Source organism: Leucopleurus acutus (assembly GCF_964270905.1).
Source record: "Leucopleurus acutus genome assembly, chromosome: 2".
Lineage (NCBI taxonomy): Eukaryota > Metazoa > Chordata > Mammalia > Artiodactyla > Delphinidae > Leucopleurus > Leucopleurus acutus.
Genome location: NC_139143.1, coordinates 171,310,303 through 171,336,680, shown reverse-complemented (window position 1 = coordinate 171,336,680; position 26,378 = coordinate 171,310,303). Strand labels below are relative to the sequence as shown.

The following is a 26,378-nucleotide window of genomic DNA, read 5'->3' as shown; positions in this document are numbered from 1 at the left end:
CCAAGATTTTTGAGTACAGTACATCTCTAGAAATACTTATGCTAAGTTTAATGATGTACTGTATCATTTCAAAAGCTAGTATAAATGATTAAACATGATTAACTGCACAGTAACAGCTTGATGCATAATGATGTAGATTTTCACAGGCATTTGAGCAACCAAATCATATAGAGCTGACCTGTCCAGTATGGTGGTCAGTACCTACATGTGGCTGTTTACATTTAATTTAAATTTGTAAAAATGTAAAATGGACTTCCTCGGCTGCACTAGCCACATTTCAAGTCCTCAGTAGTCAGAAGTGTCTAGCGCCTATGGTTCTGGGCTATGCAAATACAGAAATTTATAGAACATTTCCATAACTGCAGAAAGTTACAGTGAACAGTGCTGATACAGGAGGTTTGTATATTAGAGCAGGAAAGTTTTACTAGCACCAGGAGGATTCCTCCATATCAGTGACTCTTGGAAAAATGAATATGATGTAAAATAACTTAAAATGTATTCTGTGATTGTTTTTTTTCCTTGAACTTTCAGTTTTGATGCATGTACTATCCTGATTAGAAATTGACTTCTTAGAAGGGAAAAATCACACTTTTGATTTTAGTATTTTCTTTGTGAAGAAGCACCTGTGTGTCTGCTCTTCCCATGCCCACTCCGCCCAAAAAAGTCCAGTTGGATTAGATTTACTGAAGTTTTCCCTTTTGACAATATAGCAGGTTGAAAGTGCCCTATCCTTAATAACAGCTCTTGTGGATTGGGACTTAAAGGGGCCAGGCATTGTGCAGAGCACTTTGCATACAATAATAGCTCATTTGATCGCCTTGTGACGTGGGAATTGCTGTCCCTCAGGAAAAAGTCCCTGAGAGTTCAAGTGTCTACCTTGAGGCCAAGCTACCAAGTGGCACAGACTAGGCTAGAATTTAAATCAGCCTCCACCCGAGCCCAGAACCTCAGTTTCTTTTCCTTGTATTGAACATAAGAGTTATAAAGCTCTCTGTAGGTGCTTTACATATGTTAGAATGGTTTCAGGCACATAGCAAAGGCCCCACAAGCCTTTGCTGTTATGACCGTTGAACATTTTAAAGTTCCCTGTAGTTAATAATTGCCTTGTTTTTCACATGCTTAATTTTTTGGTGTAAGTATCATTTATTCGGTGTTCATATCGCTATCAGAAGTGTAAATCCCCTTTTCTGTGTTCAAACACATCAGGTATTCTCAATTTTACCTTTTCTCCCATCCTCCTCCAACCTGAATTGGTTACCCCAAAACAAATGTAATCACCCCATATGGCTCAGCTATAAATAATATTTGCAAAGTCATAATAATGTAAATGTTAAGTGTTTTGACAAATTATAGTCAGAAGATGGAGAAGTGTGTATGTATGGGGGCAGTCCCTAAAATATCTGGGGCTTCCCTGGTGGCGCAGTGGTTGAGAATCCGCCTGCTAATGCCGGGGACACGGGTTCAAGCCCTCGTCCGGGAAGATCCCACATGCCACGGAGCAACTAGGCCCGTGCGCCACAACTACTGAGCCTGCGCGTCTGGAGCCTGTGCTCCGCAACAAGAGAGGCCGCGATAGTGAGAGGCCCGCGCACCACAATTAAGAGTGGCCCCCGCTTGCCACAACTAGAGTAAGCCCTTGCACAGAAATGAAGACGCAACACACCAAAAATAATTAATAAACTCCTACCCACAACATCTTCTTAAAAATAAATAAATAAAATATCTGAAACTACAAATGAATAGAGAGTATACTATTTAGGGCTTCCCTGGTGGTGCAGTGGTTGAGAGTCCGCCTGCCGATGCAGGGGACACAGGTTCGTGGCCCGGTCCGGGAAGATCCCACGTGCCGCGGAGCGGCTGGGCCCGTGAGCCATGGCTGCTGAGCCTGCGCGTCTGGAGCCTGTGCTCTGCAGCGGGAGAGGCCACAGCAGTGAGAGGCCCGCATACCGAAAAAGAAAAAGAAAGTATACTATTTAGAAATACACAGATTTTAGGGAAAAGATTTGGAAGTGGTTGCCTCAAGGGACTGGAAGTTGGGAATAGGGATAGATGGGGTAAGGGACAACTGTTTATCGTTTGACATAAATTCAAAAAATTTTTTTCAGTGCCTACCATATCCCAGACATGGTTGTGGGAATTTGATTAGAAAGCGTGAACAAGGAATCCTGTCTGATAAAGCTTACATTCTAAATTAAAAATAAACATTTAAAAATCTTCCATAAGTAAAATTTTTTTTTTTTTTTTTTTTTGCGGTACGCGGGCCTCTCACTGCTGTGGCCTCTCCCGTTGCGGAGCACAGGCTCCGGACACGCAGGCTCAGTGGCTATGGCTCACGGGCCCAGCCTCCGCGGCATGTGGGATCCTCCCAGACCGGGGCACGAACCCGTGTCCCCTGCATCGACAGGCGGACTCTCAACCACTGCACCACCAGGGAAGCCCAGTAAAATAAATTTTAAAAATGGTAAGCAAAGAGCACAGCACAGGGGCTGGCAAATAGTACTAAATAAAAGAGTTACCAGTTACAATTTGAAGGCCTCCAACTGCCATGTTGGAGAACTTACTGGAAGCCAGGCATTAGGGCAAGTGTTTTTCCCTACTTCTCATTTTATCCTCACAACAAACATGGTATGAGGTAAGCACTGTTATTATCCACGTTAGTCTCAGAGTTTAAATAACCTGCCAAAATAATTAGTGAGAGGGGACTGGGATTTGGGCTCCGTTTGTTCAAATCTATAGCCAAAGCACCCAACCACTACACTACTATGGCAGTGAATAGGATAAAGCTGGAATTTGGCAACTTGTGGTTGGATCCAAGACTTTAGACTCATGAGTGCCTGACTTTGGGGCCCAACATCCCAAGTTTGGGGTGTATAAGCTGGTAAGGAAGGGCCGAGGTGGCCTATACCAACCCAGAGGGAGCCCCAGAAATGGATCCTCAGGCACTTGCGATGACCTTCACTATGGGAGATGACAATTACCACCTACAGAAGCTTCACATTCTGAGAAATGGGTATCAAACTGAGGCTAAAGCCTGGGACACTCCCAGATTAGGAGTCGAATTGTCAGGATTATCCGTGTTTACTTGAGGGCCTTCTATAGCAGGTCACTGTTCTGGGACAGGTTAGAACTGGCAGTTTGGATTAGTGTAGGGGATGTGGACGCAAGAAAGTGACAAGACTTGGGGATTGATTTGACTGGTTGAGAAGACAGGGTTACCCCAATTTACACTCACTTTAACTCTACCCTCCCCGCACCCCGGGGCTATACACGGGAATGGTGAAAGAATCCCATTGCAGCGTCAACAGAAATGTCTCGCAAACTGGGAAATGCGGGGTGAAGGGGTGGCTGGGGCGGGCCAGTCGGTAATTTGCCTGACGTCACACAGAGTTAGTGGGACTGAATCGTCCAGGTTCCCAAAGGGGATCTTTCACTTGTTAAAAAAAAAATGTGCTTATACTTGCAATTTTTTACAACGAGCGTAAACTTCTGTAATTTTATATGTACGTGTGTGTTTAAATAAAATCAGAAAGAAACCCGAGAAAGCCCCTCACCCGCGCCACTCACCATCCAACGCCAGGCAGTGTCTGCCCCGCCCCATCCTGCAGGCTCCAGTCTTGAGACCCGCCCACAGGGATCCCGCAAGACCCCGAGCGGCACGTGGGCGCGGCCCTGGGCGCCGAGTTGCGGAGCGTGCGCAGAAGGCGTCGGAGGCGCATGCTCTGTGGAGGTTCCGGCTCGGCGGTCCGGCGTCCGCGCTAGCCTCGGTGGCCGGCGAAGTCCTGGCGGGGCCTCGGGCATGGCGGCAAGCCTGTGGATGGGCGACGTGAGTGAGGGCGGCCGCCCGGGTCTGCGGAGCAGGAATCTTAGTGTCACGAGGGAGAAAGAGACTGAGGAGGAGGGTCCTCGGATCCCAAAAGGGTGGAAGTGAATGGGCGGGGGAGTTCTCTTAGGTGACTCCAAAGCGGGTCCCAGCGTCTAGGTGAAGGGGCTGATTCGGAGTGGGAGGGGCCCTGGGGCCCCGCCTGGGTTCACGCCAGGGAAAGAGGGTGGGTCTTTGGGCGGATAGAATGAGAGGAATCCCAAGGATTGAAGAGCGCCCGTGGTTGTAGGACTGGAGGGATGGGGTTCCTAAATCCAAAGGGGAGACTTCCTCAAAGGAGTAAATTTGAAGGGAAGGAAGGCAGGGGACTGGGAACGCAGGCTTCAGATCACACCGCAGACGGAAGCCTCTTCACCCCACTCCACTCCCGCCCGCAGCGTGCAGCAAACCTCGGGCAGAGGGGGAGGGGCTCCGGATGCGGGAATGAGGAGCCTGGATGCTGGCCTGAGCCGCTCTGCTCTTGTGTTTACGCAGCTGGAACCCTACATGGATGAGAACTTCATCTCCAGAGCCTTTGCCACCATGGGGGAGACCGTGATGAGCGTCAAAATTATCCGAAACCGCCTCACTGGGTATGTTCTCTCCTTCCGTCTCAGCCTCAGGTCTCCTCAGTAGATCGCGCTGCAAGTGTCATTCAGGAGAAGGTAAACATCGCAAGAGTCGGGGCTTCTCACCCCTAATAATGTTATTGTAATGATATAAGCATTTGGGGGCTTGTTAAGAGGACGTATAGCGTATTGCTGACTCGAGCCAAACTGGTTTTGAAAGCTCTGTCTGCTGTGTGACCTTGATCAAGTTATTTAACCTCTTCCTCTTCACCTTGCCTATAAAAATGGAGATAATAAAAGCACCTACCTCATAGAGTTCTGGTGAGGATTAAGTGCCACTAATTCACATCCAGCGTTTAGAACGATGTCTGGCATATGGTATATGCTTGGTAAATATAAACAGATTATGATCTGCTAGGTAATAAGCACTTTAAAATCACAAAAACCTCTGAGCTAAGTACTGTTATTAGAGAAGCTTAACAACTGTCTGAAAGTTACACAGCTTTTAAATGAGAAGCCAGGACTGTAACTCAGCTCTGTTCTCAAAGCTCATGAGTGCCCTTAACTCTTATGTGAATAAGATGCTACCTATGTGCTGCTGTTCTAGATTCCCTGGATACATGGCTGAAACTAGCCAGACGTAGTCCCTCCTCTCGTGGAGTTTACTACATGCTAATGGGGGAATGAGGTAATAAATAAGTATACAAAACGAAATGCAGAGAATACTTTCAGATAGAAGTGCTCTATTGCCTCCAGTTTCTTCTTTCTGTCTTAGGAGCTTAGGTTTCCTTAGGGTTCTAGTTAGAAATAACAGGATTCCTTTATCAATTTGACAGTGTTTATTGAGCATCTACTCTGTGCCAAGTACTAAAGCAGCTTGCTAAAATGTCAAATAGTTGAAAAATACAGGTGAGAGATACAAAATGTGGCCAGGTTTTTGGCTGTTTGGTGAACAGGTACTTTGTGTATTCAGAACCCCGGTACCCAGGGATGGATTTTCTGACTGGTAGAGCATGCTGGCCTAAATGTTTTTCTTCTTGTCCCTGCAGACAGAAAACCCCGATAATCAGCTACTGGCATGAAAATACATTCTGTAATACTTTATTCTTTTTAAAACAGTGATATAGGTTCTCATATTTTAATCTTCATTAAGAATTGGAATTATCCTTTCATACCATTGATTACTAAACTCTAGCTGATTTTTTATGGTGGCATTTACAGATACATTACATGTGCATTCTGTGTCATATGACAAAGACTTTGAAGTGGCGTATAAGAATACTGTAAAATAAATAAACGTAAATTAAAAACCAGGAACTGAGAAAATACAGGAAAAAGGTAAGACCCAGGAAAAAATAATATGCAGCAGAGCATAGTGCTTAAGAATATAGTGATTGGGGGCTTCCCTGGTGGCGCAGTGGATGAGAATCCGCCTGCCAATGCAGGGGACGTGGGTTGGATCCCTGGTCTGGGAAGATCCCACATGCCGCGGAGCAGCTAAGCTTGTGCACCACAACTACTGAGCCCGCATGCCTAGAGCCCGTATTCCTCAACAAGACAAGCCCCCGCTTGATGCAACTAGAGAAAGCCGGTGTGCAGCAACGGAGACCCAATGCAGCCAAGAATAAATAAAATTAAAGCTTAAATAAAAAAGGAAGGATATAGTGATTGGTTGCAAAACAATGTGAATGTACTTAATACCACAGAACTGTATACTTAAAAATGGTTAAAATGGTACATTTTATGTTTTGTATACTCAACGACAATTTTTAAAATTCAACAAAGAAAAAAAAAGAATGCAGTCATATGTGGAGCGGCCACGTCTCTCATCACTGGTGGGACTATAAAATGGTATGACCCCTGGGGACAAGTGTCTGGCAGTTTTCTTTTTTCTTTTTCTTTTTTTTTTCTGGCCATGCCGCATGGCTTGCGGGATCTTAGTTCCCCAACTGGGGATTGAACCCAGGCCCTGGCAGTGAAAACATCGAGTCCTAACCACTGGACCACCAGGGAATTCCCTGGCAGTTTCTTAAATACACCTACCACCATATGGCACAACAAGTCTAGTCCCAGGTATTTTTTTATATATATATATATATAAATATATATATATATATTTATATATATATATATTTTTATATATATATATTTAAAACATCTATTTATTTATTTGGCTGCGCTGGGTCTTAGTTGCCATGTGTGAGATCTTCATCGTGGCATGTGGGCTCTTTTTTTTTTCTTTCTTTCATTTCCCTGACCAGGGATTGAACCTGGGCCCCCTGCGTTGGGAGTGGGGATTCTTAACCACTGGCCCACTGGGGAGGTCCCTAGTCCTAGGTGTTTACCCAAGAGAAATGAAAACATGCATCTACCAGAAAAAGGACTTGAAAAAGGATGTGCGTAGCACGTTGGACAGTGGCCCCAAACTGCAGTCCAAGTATCCATGAATAGGTAAATAGATAAATAAATACTGGTATATTCATACAATAAAATACCACTTAGCAATAAAAAGGGACAGACTACTAATATAGTGACAACATAAATGAATCTTAAACACATTATGCTAAATTAAAGAAGCCTTACTGCATTTACATAAAGTTCTAAAATACACAAAATTAATCTGGTGGAAAGAACTCAGCATCTTGAAGAATATGCGCATTTCATTGCATGTAAATTTAACCTTAAAAGGAAAAAACTAAATCATTGAACTCTAGTTAATAATAAGCATGTTAAAGTAATTGAGGGAAGTATACCAATATCTGCAACTTACTTCGAAATGTATCAGAAAATAAGGATGATAAATGGGTAGGGGCATGGATGGATGGATAGTTATGTGATAAAGTAAGTATAATAAAGTGTTAATTGTAGGTGGTGGGTATATATATATATATATATATATATATATATATATATAAATGGTGTTTGCTATGCAATTCTTTCAATTTTTGTATTTGGAATTCTTCAAAATAAAGTGTTCTGAAAAGAATGTAGTCAGACTATCCTGAATTCAAATCCAGCCTTTGGCACATACCAGCTGTGTGGTTTAAGGCATATTGTATAATCCTAAATCTCAGTCTCCACATCGAAATAGGAGCAATGGTTTCATTCCCTCATAGAGTTATGTGAGGATTAGATGAGATGGTGCATGTGAAGTGGCTAGCACAGTGCTTGGACCGCAGTGAGTGCTCAGTAGTGCTCAGCTCTTACTGGTGGTGGTCTTTATATCTGTGAGCCTTAAGATTCTAGCACACACAAGACAGAAGGCACAGAGTTGGCCCACCATTCCTCTAAGCGTCAACATTTATGGAGCTCATAGACTGTGTTCTGAGATCCTTGGGCTCAGGTACTGCCCTTGCCCATACCTTTTGGCTTGGTGTCCAGAAGGTTATTTGAACTGAGTATCGTAGTTCCAGAGAAGTCTGGTTTATTTCACTGGTGATAGCTTTAAGGAGGCAGTTGAGGAAAATTAACTGTTTTCAGTATAAATCTCTTAGGAGGAAGGGATGTCAGAGGATCTAGCCACATCCTCCTACATATGTCTCTTAGTGATGCTTTAAAAAATAGAACACTAGGAATCTCACGGACATCCCCCAATTAGGTAAGGTCCATAGATTTACGTTGTCCAAATAGATTTCAAGTTTCTAAATAGGAACCATGTTCTTCAACTCTGTATCAGCCTGGCCGGTGGTAGGTGATCCAAAAAACCTTTTAAATTATGAAAAGTTTAAAACAAATGTAGAAAGAAGAGTGCAATGAACTCTCATACAGCCACCCCCAAATTTCTTTTTCTTTTTTTTTTTTTTGTAAATTTACTTATTTACTTTATTTTTGGCTGCCTTGGGTCTTCCTTGCTGCCGCGGGCTTTCTCTGGTTGCGGCGAGCAGGGGCTACTCTTCATTGTGGTGTGCGGGCTTCTCATTGCGGTGGCTTCTCTTGTTGCAGAGCACAGGCTGTAGGTGTGCGGGCTTCAGTAGCTGTGGCATGTGGGCTCCATAGTTGTGGTGCATGGGCTTACTCACTCCGTGGCATGTGGGATCTTCCCGGACCAGGGCTCGAACCCATGTCCCCTGCACTGGCAGGCAGATTCTTAACCACTGTGCAGGGAAGTCCCTCAACACCTAATTTCAAAAACTGTTAATATGTTGCCATATTTTTCTTATCTACCTGTCTATAAAGATAGATTTAGATAGGTAGATATTTTTTTTTTTGCTGAACCATATGAAAGTAAATTACAGGCATTATGACATTTCACTGCTAAATATTTGAATATACATTGCCAATAACTGGACATTCTGTTACATACCAACAATGCTCATATCACACTAACAAAATTAATGATTCCCTAATACCACATAATGGCCAGTCTACATTTAAATTTTTATGATTGTCCCCAGAATACTTTTTATAGCTTTTTTTTTGTTTTTTTTTTGTTTTTTTTTTAATGAATTAGGATCCAGTCAGAGATCAGATCCTGTATTGCTTTTTTTTTTTTTTTTAGTTCTTTTGTCTCTTTTTAATGTAGAAAAGCCCACTTCTTTCTTTTCTCAGAACACTGACTTTTTAAAGACGTAAGATTGCCTTACATAAGGTTCTACATTCTGGATTCTGGTCCTGCATTCTGGATTTGTTTGTTTCCTTGTGGTGGTGTTTTACTTGTTCTGTTCCTGATATTTCCTATAAACTGGACATTAGATCTAAAGGTTTGATTGGATTGCATAGTAAACATTAATAGTATGGGCTCTGATTAGAAAAGGATTTTTTCCTCCCTTCAGGCCCAGACTCAGTCTCTCATCTGGGTATCACATCTTTAACCATTCCCTTTTTCTGTTTTCTTTCCAGGATCCCAGCTGGCTACTGCTTTGTAGAATTCGCAGATTTGGCCACAGCTGAGAAGTGTTTGCATAAAATCAACGGGAAACCCCTTCCAGGAGCCACACCTGTAAGGACACTGAGATAATGATGATGTCACCATTTTTATCGTTATTGATAACTCATTTATTGAATCCCAACTGTATATTTTATTTAATCCTGTAACAACCCTAAACAGTAGGCATTGTTATCTTTGACAGACCAGGAAACTGAATCACAGGGAAACGGAATAACTTACCCAAGGCAACACAGGTAGTAAGTAGCAGAGCCAGGATGCAAACTGAAGATTGGTTGCCTCTAAAATCCATTCCCTTTTCACTCTGCACTGCTGCCTCCATAACAGAAGACTTGAAACTCTAGACCTCTTGCTTGAGAAAGCAGAACAGGCTGGCAGCAGTGAGGACACTTTTCAAGAGAGTTACATTCTGCTCTTCCCACAGTTACTTAGCTTACAGCTGCACCACGCTGGCACACCTGGGCTCATAGAACCATGGAGCTGGCAGTGCTCTTAGCGGTCATCCGTGCAACCCCCTCCTTTTATACAGGAGAAAAAGCTGAGGCTTAGAGAGGGGGAGATATTTTGGCCAAGGTAATTTATTTCAGTTTTTTTCAAATATTGTTTGACTCTTAAAACACCTTTCTCTGTTTTAGTTTGTTTGTTTTTGAATTTCCAGGCAAAACGTTTTAAACTGAACTATGCCACTTATGGGAAACAGCCAGATAACAGGTAAGTACAGAGTAGCCACAAGGTAGCTTCAAGTCCCAGGAAATGTCTAGATAGAGACAAGATGCGTCACTGTGCTGGTCACTCCCAAAGAGGAGAATGGGGAGCTGAGTTTGGCCCTGCTATGCCTTCCTCCTAAGGTCGACCCCCTCCCATCCCTATTGGTGGACGCTTCCAGTTTGCTTCCTGTCAGGGCCCATGTCTTCTCTATATTTGGTCCCTCCCCTAGTCCCATGACTGCCCACAGTATTGACATTTTATTCAGTAAGAATCAACCTGTCGTACAACATAAATTGATTGAGCATTCCAAACTGCTGTCTGAAAGCTTTAAAACAATGTATCAAAAGCTTTAGATAGAGTTGTACCCTTTGAACCTGTAATTCTGCTTTTCAGAGTTTATTCATTGATGTGTGTAAAGGTTAGCCTTGAAAGTGTTCATTGATATATGATATCACAGTGGAATCTCAAAAAAGGATACAGATGAACTTATTTACAAAACAGAAGTAGAGCCATAGACTTAGAAAACTAACATATGATTCCTAGGGGATAAGGGGAGGGAGGGATAAATTGGGAGATTGGGATTGACATATACACACTACTATTTATAAATAGATAACTAATAAAAACCTCCTGTGTAGCACAGGGAACTCTACTCAGTACTCTGTAATGGCCTATATAGGGAAGGAATCTAAAAAAAGAGTGGATATATGTATATGTATAACTGATTCACTTCACTGTACACCAGAAACTAGCACAACATTGTAAATCAACTATACTCCATTAAAAATTTTAAAAGAAAGTATTCATTGAAGTGTTACATATAATGGGCAAAATTGGGGGAAAACCCAAGTAATCTAATAATACGGAAGGGGTTTAAATTACAATATGTTCATTATTTGGAATGCTGTATATCTGTTAATGTACCATAGCAGAATACTCATATGTTAAGACGTTGGTGAGATGCTAAAAGTGAAAAAAATGCTAGAAACAAAACGAGTCGTATCCAATTTTTGTAAATTCAAAAGAAGAAGCCAAAGAAAAAAGACAAAAGTATACATCAAAGTGTTCTTAGTGATTACCTTTGAGTGGTTGGGTTATTGGTAATTTTAGTTTTCTTTTTCCTTTTGTGTATTCTGACTTTAACTTGAAATAAAATAATAATGTTTGCTTTTTTTTTTTCTTAAAGAATTGTTCTAGAACAGGGGTTGGCAAACTGTGGCCTAATTTTGTTATCACCTGCAAGCTAAAGATGGTTTTTACTTTTTTTTTTTTTTTTTTGGCTGTGCCGTGCGGCTTGTGGGATCCTAGTTCCCCAACCAGGGATTGAACCTGGGCCCTTGGCAGTGAGAGTGTGGAGTCCTAACCACTGGACTGCCAGGGAACTCCCTTTACATATTTACTTATGTATGTATGCATGCATGCATACCATGCCATGCCATGCCACGTGGCATGTGGGATCTTAGTTCGCTGACAGGGATCGAACCTATGCCCCTCTGTGGTGGAAGCGTGGAGTCTTAAGCACTGGACCACCAGGGAAGTCCCCTCTTTACATTTTTAAAGGATTGTGAAAACAGACAAAGAAAGAGCAATAGAGACCAGAGGTGTCCCCAAAGAGCCTGAAATATTTACTATATGGCCTTCATAGAAAAAGTTTGCTGACCCCTGTCCTAAAAGTTGAGGCATTTCATGTTAGCACATCTTGAGGAGAGAAGGTTCAGTTCTCATTTTCCCTCTGCCTTTCACCATTTGAATTGAAAATATGCGGTGAATACAGAATCTCTAGTTTTATGTTTTAAGCACCTCTGACGTGTGCCCCTGTCTGCACTCATGTAATGCTTGAAGCCAGGCAGGCGTTATACAGTGGGTGAGCGACTTGGGGTGGGGGACTCCTTCCGTAACTCTTCTGCCAGGACTGCCAAATGAAACAGATTAGGACCTGGTCAAGGACCCATCAGATGTGTTGTTGCCTAAGGCGGCCCAGAAAAGATTTACCTAGAATGGGCCAAAAGAGCTCATCAGAACAAAAGTTTTGGTCTTTGTCTCTGAATTTTGTTCTCTCTTCTCAGCCCCGAGTACTCCCTCTTTGTGGGGGACCTGACCCCAGATGTGGATGATGGCATGCTGTATGAATTCTTCGTCAAAGTCTACCCCTCCTGTCGGGGAGGCAAGGTGGTTTTGGACCAGACAGGAGTGTCTAAGTAAGGCCTTCGTTTTATTGATGCCTACCCTGTTGGTTGCAGCATTTATCTCATAGATGGAGGTGTGGTAACAAGGCCCTGTTGCATTGTGGTTAAGAGCACAGGCTCTGGAGCTAAACTGCCTGGTATGAATCCCAGCCTCAGTACTGCCCAGGGATTATGCAGCAGACAAGTTACTGAACCTCTGACCTTGTTTCCTCATCTGTGAAACGGGACTGATTAATAGTTTCTGCATCTCTCGTGGGGTGGTTTAAGGATTGAATGATGTAATATAAATGAATCAATAGGAAATGCTTTATAGGTGTTTCTTCTTTTATTTATTATTGTTACTTTAAAAGTGGAAAGACCTCAGGAAAGGTTTATATGTATATATATTCTTTTTCATATTCTTTTCCATTATGGTTTATTACAGGATATTTATGTAGTTTCCTGTGCTGTACAGTAGGACCTTGTTTATCTATTTTATATATAGTAGTTTGTATCTGCTAATCTCAAACTTCCAATTTATCCCTCCCCACCCCCTTTCACCTTTGGTAACCATAAGTTTGTTTTCTATGTTTGTGAGTCTGTTTCTGTTTTGTAAATAAGCTCATCTGTATCATATTTTAGATTCCACATACAAGTGAGATCATACAATATTTGTCAGGAAAAGTTCTTTCTTCATCTGAGTACTAGTTATGAGCTTGGGCTTTGAATTTGAATCCTGCTTCTACTACGACTTTGGGCAAGCTATTAAACCTCTCTGAACTTTGGTTCTGTCTTCAGTAGGATGTGGATACTCCCTTCATCAAGTTGTTGGACAGTTTAATGAGATAATCCTGGGAAAATGCTCAGCACAATGCCTGGGAAGTAATAAATGTTCATTAAATGTTAGTTATCATTCATTTACCCCCCAAGTGGAATATGTGTTCAGGAGAGCAGGAACCTCACCTGCTTGTGACTGCTGGGTCCCAGTGCCTCGTGTAGTACCGAGCATACTCGGTAAATATTTGCTGAATGACTTTCTATGACTGTTACTACTGCTGCTACTACCATAATGATAATAATAATACTTTCAAGCAGATTGGGAGGTAAGCTACTATTTGGGAAGAAGCCCCAACAGGACAGTATGGAAGAGACTGATGAACTGAAAGTGGGAATTCCGCAGATCTTGGGATCCTCCAGTGCTTGAATCTCACGTGGCTCTGTGGCACCCCTCTGCTCATGGGGCTCTCAGCCCTGCCCATGTGGTTTGATGGACTCTCTCCCTTCTCAGCCCCTTTTCCATTCTTAGGCTTTACCTCCATCACATTTGTGATCCAAATAGTGTGTGTTTTTCTTCTGCAGGGGCTATGGTTTTGTGAAGTTCACAGATGAGCTGGAACAGAAGCGAGCCCTGACAGAGTGCCAGGGAGCAGTTGGACTGGGGTCTAAACCAGTGCGTCTGAGTGTGGCGATCCCTAAAGCGTGAGTTCCGCGCTGGCGTGGGGGCCAGGGAGGGCTTCTGGACTGATCCCCACCCACACACGCCTCGTCTGTTGTTGATAATCAGGGCGTCCACGTGCTGAATGGGAGGCTGCCAGGAGATTCAGTTCAGGCCACAAATAATGAGTGCCTGATATTTGCCAGGCTGGGTGCTAGAGATGAGCTAGCATAACCCTGCCCCTCCAGAAGCTCGTAGCTGGGGAGAGAGCTATGACTGGGGGAGGCAGATGCATTCAGACGTCGCTGGTAGCAGTGCTGGAAGAGCAGTTTGGGTCTGCAAACTTAATGTCCCTGCTCTTTGCCCAGTAGTGCTGCTGTTAAAAATTTATCCATACAGTTAATAAGAATTGAGCAGAAAGAAGAAAGTTACACTTTTTAGCCAATTTTAGCCTTTTTTATATCAATGAAACCTACAGACCTCTTATGAGTGTCCCTTGCTATGGGAGTGGCTAAGAATTCATGATATAGGGAACATGATATAGGGAATTCCCACAAGCTGCGTGGTGCGGCCAAAAAAATTAATGATACAAACACAAGAGAATATGTACATCACTATTGTACCTGTCACTCTGTGCAGAAAACCCTTCTTTCCTTACAACTCCAAGCAGGTTTTTTACTCAGATGTAAGACAGTTTTTCTCTGCATATAATCTTCCATCCTTTGGCTCAAGCAATGGTTCTGAACTAGGGGTCATTGGAACACCTGAAGACAAATTTGGTTATCACAACTGGGGGAGAGGTGCTGCTGGCATCTAATGAGTACAGGCCAGGGATGCTACTAAACATCCTACAGTGCACAGGACAGCCCCTGTGACAAAGAACAATCTGCCCCCGCCATCCAAATGTCAATTTTGCCAAGGCTGAGAAACTCCATGTTAAAAGTAGAAAAGTGGCTGCACTCTTAGGGCAGAACTTCCAAATGGCCATGTTTTTTAAAGCAGCAAAAGATTTGGAGGCTCTTTGCGGTTTAACAATGTCTAATACATGGAAGATCAGCTTGAGTGATTCCCCTCCTTCAAATATTATTTGTTTTGAGCCATATTTTTTAAAATATTTATTTATTTATTTACTGACTGCATCAGGTCTTAGTTGTGGCGCACGGGATCCCTAGTTGTGGCATGCAGGCTCAGTAGTTGCGGCGTGTGAGCTCTGTATTTGTGGCACACAGGCTCAGTAGTTGTGGTGCGTGGGCTTAGTTGCTATGTGGCATGTGGGATCCTAGTGCCCCAACCAGGGATTGAACTGGCCTCCCCTGCATTGCAAGACCAGTTCTTAACCATTGGACCACCAGGGAAGTCCCTTAGCTCTATTGTGTATATAAAAGCATTAAAGAAAATATTTAAAATAAAGGAATGTTCTCATCACTCTAAAATGACTGCTTATAATTTCTCTGTTCCTTTCCAGGCTTCTCCATAAGCTTCTGTGATGTATAAATATAGATATAGATGTAGATGTAAAAACACACACACTACATATATTTGGGTCAATTTACATGTGGTAGATTCATTTCTTTATTCATTAATAAAAAAATATTTTATTTATTTATTCATTCATTCATTTGGCTTCATCGAATCTTAGTTGCGGCTCATGGGCTCTTCATTGCGGCGCGCAGGCTTCACTCTAGTTGTGGCCCTCGGGCTCCCGAGCATGCGGGCTCAGTAGTTGCAGCACACAGTCTCTAGAGCGCGAGGGCTTAGTTGCCTGTGGCATGTGGGATCTTAGTTCCCCGACCAGGGATCAAACCCGTGTCCCCAGCATTGGATGGTGGATCCTTAACCACTGGACCACCAGGGAAGTCCCTCTTTATTCATTTTTAAATTACAATAACAGTGCTCACTCTTTTTCTTCCCCAGTTTACTCATTATACACACTTTGCCATTGAGTTGCACAGTCGTCCTCACTGTAATATTTTTAATAGCTGCAAGATATTGTTTTGATTGTATATTCTGTCTAGCAGTTCCTCTGATGTTCACTATTTTGGTGGTTTCTGCTGTGTCACCATTTATTCAGTCAACCATAATGAGTCCCTACAACTGCAGCCCCACCCTAGACTTTGATGTTGTAGCTATAAACGAGAGGAACAAAGTCCCTTCTGCAGGGAGCTTATGTTCTGTTACATCTATTTCTTCACTGAACATTGTCAGTATTTGATGCCTGCCTGTGGGGAGTGGCCCTCAAGCACTGGGAATTGAAGGTGATAAGAGTTCCCTTCGAGAGTTAGCCTGCAAGAGCTGAGTGTGGAGAAACAGAAGAGAAGTGTGCAGACGCAGGCCAGAGAGACTGTACCTCCAGTGACCTGAACATGTCAGGAGGAAGGTGGACTCCTTGGACATATGGCCGGGGTGGGGGGTTAGCATGGGGGCGAATGTTAGCAGTTTCCAGCCTGGCAGTGGGCGGGGAGAGGGAATCTGTGCCGTCGAACTTCATCAAGCCACCCCGTCAGGAGGTGATGCTAAGGAAATCAGATATGGTCTGTCTAACTCCTCTGGCTGAGTCCTGCTCACCAGGCAGACATTAAACTCACAAGGAACTTGGGAAGAGCTCATCACACGTGGTTTTTTACGTTTTTGAAAGCAGTGGATCCTTTGCAGGTTTGACATTCTGTCTTTGGTTAGCAGTGGCTGGGATAGCCATGGAATCAGAGAAGAAAGCTTTCTGCTGACCCTAGGCCTCAGCCCTGATTGGTGAATGCAGGAAGTGGGGGACAGGCAAGGGGTCTTGAGTCTGTCAGGGCAGGAGCTGTATGTAGTGGTGTGGTGGTAGGAGTGTGAGCCTTGGAGTTAAATTTGGCTTCATTCCTCTGTGTAGTCTTGGGTAAATCACTTAACTTTTCAGAGGCTCAGTGTTCTCATCTGTAAAATAGGAATAATAAATAATAGCTGTATCACAGAGCTTTGCAGGACTTAAAATAGGAAACTATATATGAAAAATAATGGGCATAGGGACTTCTCTGGTGGTCCAATGGTAAAGAATCCCCCTTACAATGCAGGGGACACAGGTTCGATCCCTGGTCAGGGAAATAAGATACCACATGCCACGGGGCAACTAAGCCCGTGCGCCACAACTACTGAGCTCACGTGCAGCAACTAGAGCCCGCGTGCACCAAACCACAGAGTCCACGCACTCTGGAACCCGCGCACCACAACTGCAGAGCCCACGTGCCCTGGAACCTGTGCGCCACAACTAGAGAAGAGAAAACCCACACACCACAACTAGAGAGAAGCCCGCGCACCACAACGGAAGATCCTGCATGCCTCAGCGAAGATCCTGCGTGCCGCAACTAAGACCCAAAGCAGCCAAAAATAAATAAATCTTTAAAAAAATGGGCACAAATCTCAAGTACCTACTCCATAAATGGTAGCTTTGACTACAGTTCCAGGCTACTAAAACGCTTCTCTTATGTTTTTGCAGGGAAAAGGTGATAAGGTATTTTGTAATTTAAAATGCTTCTTGGATCATTATAAATCCAGATCCTCCAGGCTATGTTCACCTGAGCCTTTGCGGCTGGCAGAAAAACAGCCCTCTAAGATCTTGAGAAGGGGAAAAGTCAGTACTAACAAGGTTTGACAAGAGAGACAAACCTAACCATTGAAAACTCCCATCTTTTTTTTTTGTTTTTGGCCGTGCCGCATAGCCCACAGGATCCCAGTTCCCCGACCAGGGATCGAACCCAGGCCCTTGGCAGTGAAAGTGTGCAGTCCCAACCACTCGACCACCAGGGAATTCCCGAAAGTTCCTATCGTTAAAGCTGGGCTCTGGGACCAGACTGCGTGGGTTTGAATCTATTATTCGCTGTGTGACTTTGGACAAATGATGTAACCTCTCTGTACCTCAGTTTTCTCATCTGTAAAATAGGAATAATGGTATATTTACTGCATAGCACCATTGTAGGGATTAAATGAGTTAATCTGTGTAAAACACTCAGAACAGTCCCTGGTCATATAGTGTTATGGAAATGTTTGCTTATTTGTTTATTTCTTTCTTCTTTTAAGGAGCCGTGTGAAGCCAGTGGAATATAGTCAAATGTACAGTTACAGCTACAACCAGTATTACCAGCAGTACCAGAACTACTATGCCCAGTGGGGCTATGACCAGAACACAGGCAGCTACAGCTACAGTTATCCCCAGTATGGCTATACCCAGAGCACCATGCAGGTAACCGTGATTTGGCCGGTCTGGCCCTCTTGGGTTACATCATCCTGTAGAGACCTGGGTGATTCTCCAGGATGGGATGGGTAAGGATGGGAGCTTGGGCTTCAGAAAAAAACAGAAGGAAAGATGAAGCAGCTTAATTCCTCTTATTAAAAATAAACCATCCTAGTCATGAGCCAGGATTTCACCATGCTTCTCACCCACCTCTCTGGTCTCTTGGCAGACATATGAAGAAGTCGGAGATGATGCATTGGAAGGTAAGAAAGGAGTCCCTTCACTCAGTGCGTAAAATGTGAGTGTCACCCGAGGGGGTAGTGCAGATCTCAAAGCACCCTGGGGAGCAACTGACAGGGGAGGGAGCCCTGACAGGATATAGGTCTGTAGCAAAGACACCATTGCCTTATATTTGTTTCAGTTTGTAAAATTCATTTTTTTTCATTTCATGTTTTAATTTTTTCCCATATATCTTTAAATTACATGTTTTTCTCACTCAAGTAATAGTTATTGAAAGTTTGAAAAATACAGTAAAGTATTATGAAGAAACTGAAGATCACCCCTAATTTTTCTACATAGTAATAGCCATTATTACTTTTTTAAATTAAAAGTTTATTATGATTTTTACTGAATTTAACAGAAGAAAAAGAAAGGAAAACCAGAGGAATTGCTAACCTTCAGACAAATGTTTTTTTCAAATGAGATATTCTTACTTCTTAAAGGAGTCTCTAAGGTTTGCAAAATTATAAAAAACAAGATTTTTTTCAACGTGTTTCTGAACAGATGTTAGGTTTAAGGTTTAAGGAAGTAAAATAACAGTTGTCATAAAATCAGACATTGATTTCTAAGTAAATAAAACTTTATGTCAGATAGATTTTAAACTTTGAGTCTTTTTCTAAGTCTGTTTTAAGAATTGTTCTTTAAGAGAAGGTCAGGGGCTTCCCTGGTGGCGCAATGGTTAAGAATCCACCTGCCAATGCAGGGGACACGGGTTCGAGCCCTAGTCCAGGAATACCCACATGCCACGGAGTAACTAAGCCCGTGCGCCACAACTACTGAGCCTGCGCTCTAGAGCCCGTGAGCCACAACTACTGAAGCCTGCGCGCCACAACTACAGAAGCCTGTGTGCCTAGAGCCCGTGCTCCACAGCAAGAGAAGCCACTGCAGTGAGAAGCCCGCACGCTGCAGAGTAGCCCCCGCTCGCCACAACTAGAGAAGGCCTGCGCACAGCAACAAAGACCCAACACAGCCAAAAATAATAAATAAATGAAATAAATAAATTTATTTAAAAAAAAAAAGGAAGAGAAGGTCATAGGGAAAGTGTGATCTGTAAGCAAAATATCCTTTAAAGGAAACATCTGCAGGCAAAAAACAAACTTGTCTACTTTGTAGCATTTTTTTTTTCAAATTTAATTTTTATTTTCAAATTGGGAGGTAAGCTTATTTAAATATTAATGGGAAAATTGCTAAGAGGAACAAGAGCGCAATTATGTATTTAGAGGGATTCATACAAATGATTAAACTGTTGACCAGCAGAAGAAACATATTCTATTGGATAAAGCAAATCTGTTAGTGGGAGGGACAGCTATTATCATATTAATATCTATTGGGAGAAATGCCATATAATTAATTAAAATGTTTTAAAAAACTATACCTATAGGAATATTATATATACTTCATAGCATTTTAAAGCACTTTCACTTATGTGCTGTCATCTAATTCTGGCAGCAGTGACCCTAGGGATGGGCTGAGCAGGACATTGAGCTCCAGTTGGCGGATGGGGAGCTGGCGATCCTCGCTGTCTTCTCAGGGTCACACAGTGAGTTAGAAGCAAGGTTGAACCTGGGGTCCCTGTCTTTCTATCCTCAGTCTCTCACCGTGTCCTGCAGGAAGCATTGCATTGCCTCCTTTTTAAAGAAATTATCCTGATTGTAATAATATTTGTGTATAACGCCTTAGAATTTTTCTATTTCTTTCTCGTCCATTAATAGTATAATAATAGCCAACATATTTTGTGCCAGGCACTGCTGCCTGTCAACACTTTGATGAGTAGGCACTGTTATAAACCCCATTCTACAGAAAAGAAAAACTGAAGCTTAGGTAGTTAATAATAGCTAACAGGTTGTACTATATGCAGGGCATTGTTCTAAGCACTTTACATGTATTAACTCATTTTACCTTCACTACGGCTTTGAGGTAAGTACCACAATTATCTTGATTTTACAGAGGCGAAAACAGGTAGAGAAGTTAAATTACTTGTTCAAGGTCAGCATAGTTGCAAGAGGTGGACTGTCTTGGAACCCCTGCAGTCTTGCCCCAGACTTCATGCTCTTTACCACAGAGTTATAATTTCTCCCTTTTTTTTTTTCTTGGCCACCTCGCATGGCTTGCGGGATCTTACTTCCCCCACCAGGTGTTGAACCCGCACCTTTGGCAGTGAAAGCGTGGAGTCCTAACCACTGGACCGCCAGGGAATTCCCTAACACCTCCCATTTCAACCTAATAGCCACCCAGTGATGGGACACTGCAGGGATTGTCATCCTTCTTCATCTATCCCTTGGCTCAACAGGCCGTCCTCCAGGCCCAGTCTCCAGAGTGAGGAAGGGCGCTTTATTGTACGTGTGTCCATAGAGTTCCACACACCCAAATGCCTGCCCTTGGGGATTCTCCGGTGGTCCAGTGGTTAGGACTCGGGGCTTTCACTGCCATGGCCTGGGTTCTGTCCCTGGTCGGGGAACTAAGATCCTGCAAACCATGGCACGGCGAAAAAAACCCCAAACAAACAGACAAATGAAAAACAACAAGAAAACAAATGCCTGCCCTTGGTGGATCCCTTTGCTAGTCTGTTCCCATATGCTGATACCTCCACTGAGTGGAGTGACTAGAGTTTCCATATGGAGATGCTGTACGTGCTCAAAGCCTCAACTCATAATTTAGATTAAAATTACAAGAGAGGACTTCCCTGGTGGCGCAGTGGTTGAGAGTCCGCCTGCCGATGCAGGGGACACGGGTTTGTGCCCCGGGCCGGGAAGTTCCCACGTGCCGTGGAGCGGCTGGGCCCGTGAGCCATGGCCGCTGAGCCTGCGCGTTCGGAGCCTGTGCTCCGCAACGGGAGAGGCCACAGCAGTGAGAGGCCCGCGTACCACACACACACACAAAAAAAATCAATAAAATTACAAGAGAAAGAAATATCCCTCTGGTGGCAGAAACGGACACAGTACTTATGTGAAAAGATTCACCACTGACTGGTTGATTCAGCACTCACTGGTTGATTCTTAAGAGTAGCTGAGGGCTTCCCTGGTGGTGCAGTGGTTGAGAGTCCGCCTGCCGATGCGGGGGACACGGGTTCATGCCCCGGTCCGGGAGGATCCCACATGCCATGGAGCGGCTGGGCCCGTGAGCCATGGCCGCTGAGCCTGTGCGTCCGGAACCTGTGCTCCGCAACGGGAGAGGCCACAGCAGTGAGAGGCCCGCGTACCACAAAAAAAAAAAAAAAAGAGTAGCCAAGAAAACTGGAAACAATTTACAGAAGGGACTTCCCTGGTGGCACAGTGGTTAAGAATCCGCCTGCCAATGCAGGGGACACGGGTTCGAGCCCTGGTCCGGGAAGATCCCACATGCTGCGGAGCAACTAAGCCCTTGAGCCACAACTACTGAGCCTGTGTGCCTAGAGCACGTGCTCTGCAACAAGAGAAGCCACGGCAATGAGAAGCCCGCACACCGCAACGATGAGTAGTGTGCGCTCGCCTCAACTAGAGAAAGTCTGCTCGCAGCAATGAAGACTCAATGCAGCCAAAATAAACAAATATATAAAAAAGGGGAAAAAATATACAAAAGAAGCACAAATGGCCTATAAACCACAAGAAAAAAGAATTTAAACATACATTATTTGTGTCAGTCAAGGTTCTCCAGAGAAACAGAGCCAATAGGATATACGTATTTATAATCTGTAAGGTGGGCCAGCAAGCTGGAAACTCAGGCAGAATTTCTGTATTACTGCCTAGAAGTAGAATTCCTTTGGGAAACCTTGAGTTTAAGGCCTTAAGGCCTTTAATTGATTGGCTAAGGCCCACCCATGTTATTGAGAGTAATCTTTACTTAAAGTCAGTTGATGTGTTGATGTTAACGACATCTACAAAATACCTTCATCTAGACTGGTGTTTCACCAAACTGGGCACCAGTAACCTAACCAAGTTGACACATAAAACGTAACCATCACACTGCTAATACTAGTAATCAAATACAAATTAAAATATACTATGTTTCTGTAAAGAATTCTTATAATGTTCATGTCCATTGAATCAATTTTACCTGAAAGATTTTATCCCAAAATGATATCAGTACAGATAAATATCTAATAATAGGGGATTTGTTAAACAAATACAGTAAGGTTTTTGTTTGTTTTAATAAAATTATTTATTTTTGGCTGCATTGGGTCTTAGTTGCTGCGCCCGGGCTTCCTCTAGTTGCAGAGAGAGGGCTACTCTTCATTGCGGTGCGTGGGCTTCTCATTGCAGTGGCTTCTCGTTGTGGAGCACGGGCTCTAGGTGCGCGGGCTTCAGTAGTTGTGGCACACAGGCTTAGTTGCTCCGCGGCATGTGGGATCTTCCTGGACCAGGGCTTGAACCCGTGTCCCCTGCATTGGCAGGTGGATTCTTAACCACTGCACCAACAGGGAAGTCCGGTAAGGTTTTTCTTAAGATTTTTTGTTTGTTTTATTAAATCATGTCTTTCTCTAATAATATTGACATAGGAAAATGTTCTCAATGAAAAAAGTCCTGAAATAGGATATACAGGAAGATCCCAGTTAGGGATTTTTGTTTTTTATTTTGGGGGATATAATTCACATAACATAAAATTCACCCTTTTAAAGTGTAGAATTTAGTAGTTTTTAGAGTAGTCACAAAGTCTTGCAGCCAGTACCACTAATTCCAGAAGAAACCCTGTGAAACCTCTAGCAGTCACTCTCCAATATCCTTTCCCTGGCAACCACTCATCTACTTTGGATTTACCAATCCTGGACATTTTAAATAAATGGAATCATGTATGATGTGTGGTCCTTTGTGAATGGCTTCTTTCACTTAGTGTTTTCAAGATTCATGTATGTTGTAGCATGTCATTCATTTCTTTTTATGGTTGAATAATATTCCATTGTATGGATATCCATTTTGTTGATGGACATTTGGGTTGTTTCCACTTTTGGTATCATGAATAATGCTGCTATGAACATGTGTGTATAAGTTTTCGTGTGGATATAGAAAAGTCTTCAGTACTCTTGGGTATATACCTAGGAGTGCATTGCTGGATCATGTAGTAAACTCTTTTTAACCATTTGAGAAATGGCCAAACTTTTCCAAAAGGGCTTGGAACATTTCCATTCCCAGTAGCGTAAGAGAATTCCAGTTTCCTTGCATCCTCACCAACAGTCGTTATTTTTCATTTTAGCTATCTTAGTGGCTTTGAAGTGGTATCTCATTATGGTTAGAGTTGCACTTCTCTGACGGCTAATGACGTCGAGCATACTTTCGTATGTTTATCAGCCATGTGTATATCTTTTTTTGAGAAATGTCTATTCAAGTCTTTTGCCCATTTTTAAATTGGGTTGTCTTTTTGTTGAGTTGTAAAAATTCTTTCTATTTTTTTCTAGTAGCTTTTATCTTTGAAGATTGTTTAGGCTATTTTGGGTGCCTTGCATTTCCATACAGATTTAATGATCAGCTTGTCAATTTCTGCAACAACAAAAAAAGGCAGCTGCGATTTTGATAGGGATCGCATTGAATCTATAGATCACTTTGAGGAGTATTGCCATCTTAACAATACAGGTCTTCCTCGACTTAACATTAAGTCAAAAATGCATTTATTACACCTAACCTACCGAACGTCATAGTTTAGCCTAGCTTAAACAGGCTCAGAACACTTAACATTAACCTACAGTTGGGCAAAATCATCTAACACAAACCCCATTTTATGATAAACTGTTGATTTTCTCAATTTATTGAATACTGTAATCCTAGTGAAAAACAACAGTTTCAGTGTATTACTTGTTTACCCTCGTGATCATGTGACTGCTGCTGCCCAGCGTCACAAGAATATTGTACTACATATCGCTAGCCCGGGAAAAGATCAAAATTCAGTTTCTACTGAATGTGTGTCACTTTTTTACCATCGTAAAGTTGAAAAATCGTGAGTTAAACCATCATTAAGTCGAGGACCATCTGTATTTGTCTTCCAGTAAGAGTACGTGGGATTTCTTTATTAAGGTCTTTAATTTCTCCAGTTAATTTTAAAATGTTTTAATGAATGGGTGTGTACATTTTATTTTTTAAATTAATTAATTTATGGCCACACCCTAGGCATGCGGAACTTCCCCGACCAGGGATCGAACCCATGCCCCCTGCTTTGGAAGCACGGAGTCTTAACCACCAGGGAAGGCCTGGGTGTGTGCATTTTTGTTTTTGTTTTTGTTTTTTGCGGTACGCAGGCCTCTCACTGTTGTGGCCTCTCCCGCTGTGGAGCACAGGCTCCGGACGTGCAGGCTCAGCGGCCATGGCTCACAGGCCCAGCCACTCCGCACCATGTGGGATCTTCCTGGACTGGGGCACGAACCTGTGTCCCCTGCATCGGCAGGCGGACTCTCAACCACTGCACCACCAGGGAAGCCCTGGGTGTGTGCATTTTAAACCAACAGTACTGAAAGGAAAATATAAAATGTTATCAGTCATAGTAACTGAGGATTCTTTTAAACTTTTTGAATTGTGAAATATAAGTACATGGAAAAGTAGATAAAACATGTATAGTTTGATATGTAATGATGAAATGCCCATGAAACCTTCATTCAGGTCAAGTGGAAACATTGCCAACAGTCACAACCCCCAACCCCGCTAAGGAAAACTACTTACTGTATTGGGTTTTGTAGGGACAACACTCTTTACAGTTTCCTCACATAGATATGCATCCCTAAGTAGCAGGGTTTGGTTTGCTTGCTTTTGAACTTCAGTGCCATTGTACTGTACGTACTGTCTTGGTTCTTTCATGCAATACTCAGCCTTTTGTTTGTGAGGCTCATGCAAGCTGGATGCAGCTGAGGTTCGTTTTCAGTTCCCTCCTAAGGATAGTTTACTTGTTAGGGGTTTTAAAAAAAAAACAAAACTATTATGTATTTTGTCATGATTTCTGGTGAACAAATACCACTATTGCAATCAAGAAAGACGAGTTTAAAAATACAGGACTTGGTGTTTCAGCTCCTGTATTTGACCATAAGCTCTTTCATTAGACATTCATTGTTCTTGATTATTTTGTTGATCAGACTTTCCAAACCCCAACTGAAAAACAGGACCACACCAGAAAATCCGGTGCATGTGACAGCTAGAGATATGTGTAGTGTTTAATAAATGTGGAGTAACAGCCGCCATTATTTGAGTTCTAATTACATGTGTTACATTCTGAGTACAGGTGACCCTTGATCAGCTCAACAGTTAGGGGCGCCTACCAACCTCACAAGTCAAAAATCCACATGTAACCTATAGTCAGCCCTCCCTATCCTGTTACTCCACATCTTCAGATTCAACCAACTGTGGATAGTGTAGTACTGTAGCATTTACTCTTGAAAAAATCCGCATACAAGTGGACCCACGCGGTTCACACTCATGCTGTTCAAGTGTGAACCGTGCATTACCCTGTTTTCATCCTCATAGAAAGCCTGCAAGGCAGTGCTGTCAGCCCACGCGAGGAAGGAGGGTACTGAGTCTCTTGTGGCTGCTGAGTGCTTCTCCCCTCTGTGCCCCCTGAACCCATCCTTGCTTCTCTTCCAGACCCCATGCCACAGCTGGATGTGACTGAGGCCAACAAGGAGTTCATGGAGCAGAGCGAGGAGCTGTACGACGCACTGATGGACTGCCACTGGCAGCCCCTGGACACAGTGTCTTCAGAGATCCCCGCCGTGATGTAGCCAGGACAAGGCACAAGCCAGAGTGGGCTTTGTGAGGGAGCTAAGAGACTCCTTTTTTAAAAAAAGATTACTTCAAGAACTTTTACCTTTTTTGAAATTTGTAAGATTTTAGTAATCAACTGTTTCCTGAAATTATGAATATTTCCTGGGATACTGCTGCCTTCATTTGAGCCATTTGAGTTTGAAAATGAAGGGACCAGTTGTTAGGAGAGGGATGAATGAGGTTCCATTTTATCTTTGAACAATAATCATTTATCCAGGTAGGGTTGTCTACACTCCTGGAGATTAAGGATTAACCACCAAAGTTAAGTTACTAAAACCAACTTCTTAGGTGACAGGCACATTACTCCTTAAGGTTCTCTTGAGGTCAGAGTGCATGGACTGCCTGCAGGAACGGTGCCAAATGGTGGGCAATTATCTGCTTTCAGGTATTCCCTTCCCCCAACAAACTTGCTTCCAGTCTGGTGGCTAGGCAGAGTTCATTATTCAGACTGGGGAGGAAGTGGCCCATTGAGAGACGTGTTGGGGCCAGCTTAATCTAGACCAAAAGTCCTGGATTGTTTTAGGTAAAGCCTGTACCATCTGTGCCAAGCCCACCTGTT

At 43.0% G+C, this 26,378-nt stretch overlaps 1 protein-coding gene across 1 annotated transcript; it reads left to right on the top strand.

Moving 5' to 3' along the window:
- Positions 1-3,742: 3,742 nt before the first annotated feature.
- TRNAU1AP (tRNA selenocysteine 1 associated protein 1) lies at positions 3,743-25,917 on the top strand. Its single transcript, XM_082832993.1, has 9 exons — positions 3,743-3,823; positions 4,355-4,452; positions 9,268-9,367; positions 9,972-10,024; positions 12,088-12,219; positions 13,546-13,665; positions 17,675-17,837; positions 18,058-18,091; positions 25,640-25,917. Exons 1-9 carry the CDS (start codon positions 3,797-3,799, stop codon positions 25,774-25,776), a joined length of 864 nt encoding a protein of 287 aa, XP_082689119.1. The 5' UTR covers positions 3,743-3,796; the 3' UTR covers positions 25,777-25,917.
- Positions 25,918-26,378: the final 461 nt, after the last annotated feature.